The sequence below is a fragment of the Cricetulus griseus genome, chromosome 9 (genome assembly GCF_003668045.3).
Source record: "Cricetulus griseus strain 17A/GY chromosome 9, alternate assembly CriGri-PICRH-1.0, whole genome shotgun sequence".
NCBI lineage: Eukaryota > Metazoa > Chordata > Mammalia > Rodentia > Cricetidae > Cricetulus > Cricetulus griseus.
Genome location: NC_048602.1, coordinates 13,454,296 through 13,457,721, shown reverse-complemented (window position 1 = coordinate 13,457,721; position 3,426 = coordinate 13,454,296). Strand labels below are relative to the sequence as shown.

The window sequence follows — 3,426 nt, the reverse complement described above, 5'->3', positions numbered from 1 at the left end:
GAAATATGTGGTGTGGTTTAAGAATGAAGAAAATTAGGCCAGGTCACCGGGGCTCATCTCAGTGTTTCAGAATCTATATCCTTCACCTGTTGAGGCCTACATATCTGAAAGAAAAATATTCTGGATAGTTTTTAAATATACAATCAACATCCTCACACAAATACAGGTGGCCTTGTAATGTTCATAGCCTCAGTCAATGAAGGTAAGTGAGTTTTCAGTTAGTTTACATTTTACTGTGTCTCAGTGTCTTGTCTTAGACCTAACTCTGCCCATGTAAACAGCTGATGTTCACTCACACACCCATTCAGGCCTTCACATAATCAGGCCTTCTTTTTCCCATATCTGCTTCTAATGACTCAATCTGTTACACTTCTCATAAAACCATTTGTTCTGTATTTTCAGATAATGTTTTCTGGCAACTTTTTTATTGCAAATCCTGACACTTATTACCCTACACTAGTATAAGCTGAATGTTCACCATTCCAAGTCAGCAGTAATTCACCAAAAGTTATATTGTACTTATTGATAATTGAGAAAAAGGGAATAAACATTAGGTTCAAAACAATCTTTATTACATTATAATAATGTTAGTTATATGAAAGAGATTATAAATAAAAGTTCAATATTCTGTTACATAAAACATACAGAAAATATGCATTAATGTTGAATTGGATGGTTATCAGTAAATTTACCCTGGCAAAAGCATTCACTTTTTAAATATTTATGCCATCAACTATTCTCAAATTTATCCAGTATCATTTTAATACAAGATTTCAGTGTAGTACTGACAAATATATTACTGCATATGTAGATTGTTTTCCAACAGTCTTTTATGAATAACTAATTTATTTCTTGGTAGAATGTGTTCAACATGACAATGTGTTTAGCAATCCTTAGTTGTTACCCTAATCTAACTGTGAATAAAGTATCAACATATGCTAAATTTTATTTCTACTACTCATAATATATAGTACCTTATATTTGCATGATTATTCGGACAGTAATTTCCTATTGAGATGGTCATTTTCATGAATTTTCAGTTGTGCTCTTAAGATTTGAGCTTCTTACAAAGTTTTTAAAAGAATTTACATTTGTTAGGATTCTTTACATTACTGATGCTTTGGTATGTTTGATTATCTGAGTACTCTATAAAAATTGCCACATATTTAATGTTGTGAGTATTATTCTAGTATGGATTATTTGATGTTTGTTGAGATTTCAGCACCCAGAACAGGTTTTGTCACATGCCTCACATTTATAAGTTTTCTCTCATACACAGATGTAGTGACATTTTGTAGAGATGTTCCATGGTAAAATGACATTGCATGTAAATTACTCATTATATTAAGGATTCTGAGTTCTTCAGTTGTGTAGTGACTTGGAAGATTTATCATAGACACACGACTTGCCACAATATGTATATTTTTAACTTTTTGTCAGTTATATATGCTTAGATGAAATGTAAGTGTTGAGCTCTTAGTAAAGGAATTACCACATGTAGTTCTATTGCATTTCTACTCTCCAGTATGTAAGTTATTTAAAATATGTAATGTTGAGCTCTGTTTAAAACACATGTCACATACTTCACAATTTTAACATTTCTGTCCAGTGTGGATTCTTTGATGAGCCTGAATATCTGAGCCATAGTTAAAGAACTTCCCACATTCTTTACAATTGTAAGGTTTCTCTCGACTGTGTAATCTTTGATGAACTTGAAGATCTGAGGCATTGGTAAAGTACTTCCCACACTCATTAAAATTGTAAGGTTTCTCTCCATTGTGTATTCTTTGATGACCTTGAAGTGTTGATTTGTGTTTAAAGATATTTTCACAATCTGAACATTTGTAAGGTTACATTCCAGTGTGAATTTTCTGATGAATTTGAAGATGTGAGCCTCTGGTAAAGGACTTCCCACATAATTTACAATTGTAAGGTTTCTCTCCAGTGTGTATTCTTTGATGAACTTGAAGATATGAGCCACTGGTAAAGGATTTCCCACATACTTTACATTTATAAGGTTTCTCTCCAGTGTGTATTCTTTGATGAACTTGAAGATGTATTCTCTGAATAAAGAACTTTCCACAAAGTGAACATTTGTATGGTTTCTCTCCAGTGTGTATTCTTTGATGAACTTGAAGATCTGAGCCATTGGTAAAGGACTTCCCACAATCTTTACATTTGTAAGGTTTTTCACCACTGTGTATTCTTTGATGAACTTGAAGTGTTGATTTGTGTTTAAAGGACTTTCCACAATCTGAACATTTGTATGGTTTCTCTCCAGTGTGTATTCTTTGATGAACTTGAAGATGTATTCTCTGAATAAAGAACTTTCCACAAAGTGAACATTTGTATGGTTTCTCTCCAGTGTGTATTCTTTGATGAACTTGAAGATCTGAGCCATTGGTAAAGGACTTCCCACAATCTTTACATTTGTAAGGTTTTTCACCACTGTGTATTCTTTGATGAACTTGAAGTGTTGATTTGTGTTTAAAGGACTTTCCACAATCTGAACATTTGTAAGGTTTCTCTCCAGTGTGTATTCTTTGATGAACTTGAAGGGCTGAGCCTCTGGTAAAAGACTTTGCACAAAATTTACAATTATGTGGTCTTTCTCCAGTGTGCATTCTTTGATGAATTTGAAGATGTGTTCTCTGAATAAAGAACTTTCCACAAAGTGAACATTTGTATGGTTTCTCTCCAGTGTGTATTCTTTGATGAACTTGAAGGGTTGAGCCTCTGGTAAAGGACTTTGCACAAAATTTACAATTATGTGGTCTTTCTCCAGTGTGCATTCTTTGATGAACTTGAAGTGTTGATTTGTGTTTAAAGGACTTTCCACAATCTGAACATTTGTATGGTTTCTCTCCAGTGTGTATTCTTTGATGAACTTGAAGATATGAGCCATTAGTAAAGGACTTCCCACAATCTTTACATTTGTAAGGTTTCTCACCACTGTGTATTCTTTGATGAACTTGAAGTGTTGATTTGTGTTTAAAGGACTTTCCACAATCTGAACATTTGTAAGGTTTATCTACAGTATGTATTCTTTGATGAACTTGAAGGGTTGAGCCTCTGGTAAAGGACATTCCACAAAATTTACAATTATGTGGTCTTTCTCCAGTGTGTATTCTTTGATGAACTTGAAGATCTGAGCCATTGGTAAAGAACTTCTCACATTCTTTACATCTACCTACTGAGAACCACCTTATGTGTAAATCTCCAGGGCTATTATTTCCTAAACACCCTGATGTTTCTCTCTGACAGTTATCCTGTGTACATTCTTTTGGAATCATCTCCTGAATTGCATAACAAAACTGACCTGGAAGAAATGAAAGGGAATTATTGTCTGACACTGTGGATTTAGGCAAATTAATAAATAAACTCACATATAAAAGGAAACCAATGTGCACTGCAGAAAAATCATTC

The 3,426-nt window shown here is 33.5% G+C and overlaps 1 protein-coding gene across 1 annotated transcript in view; it reads right to left on the bottom strand.

The window, feature by feature from the left end:
* Window positions 1-647: 647 nt before the first annotated feature.
* Window positions 648-3,426, bottom strand: part of LOC107977594 (zinc finger protein 345) — a 13,397-nt gene continuing 10,618 nt past the window's right edge. Inside the window, 1 exon segment of the mRNA XM_035449121.1 lies at window positions 648-3,319. Coding sequence (XP_035305012.1) covers window positions 1,593-3,319 — 1,727 coding nt within the window. The 3' untranslated portion in view covers window positions 648-1,592.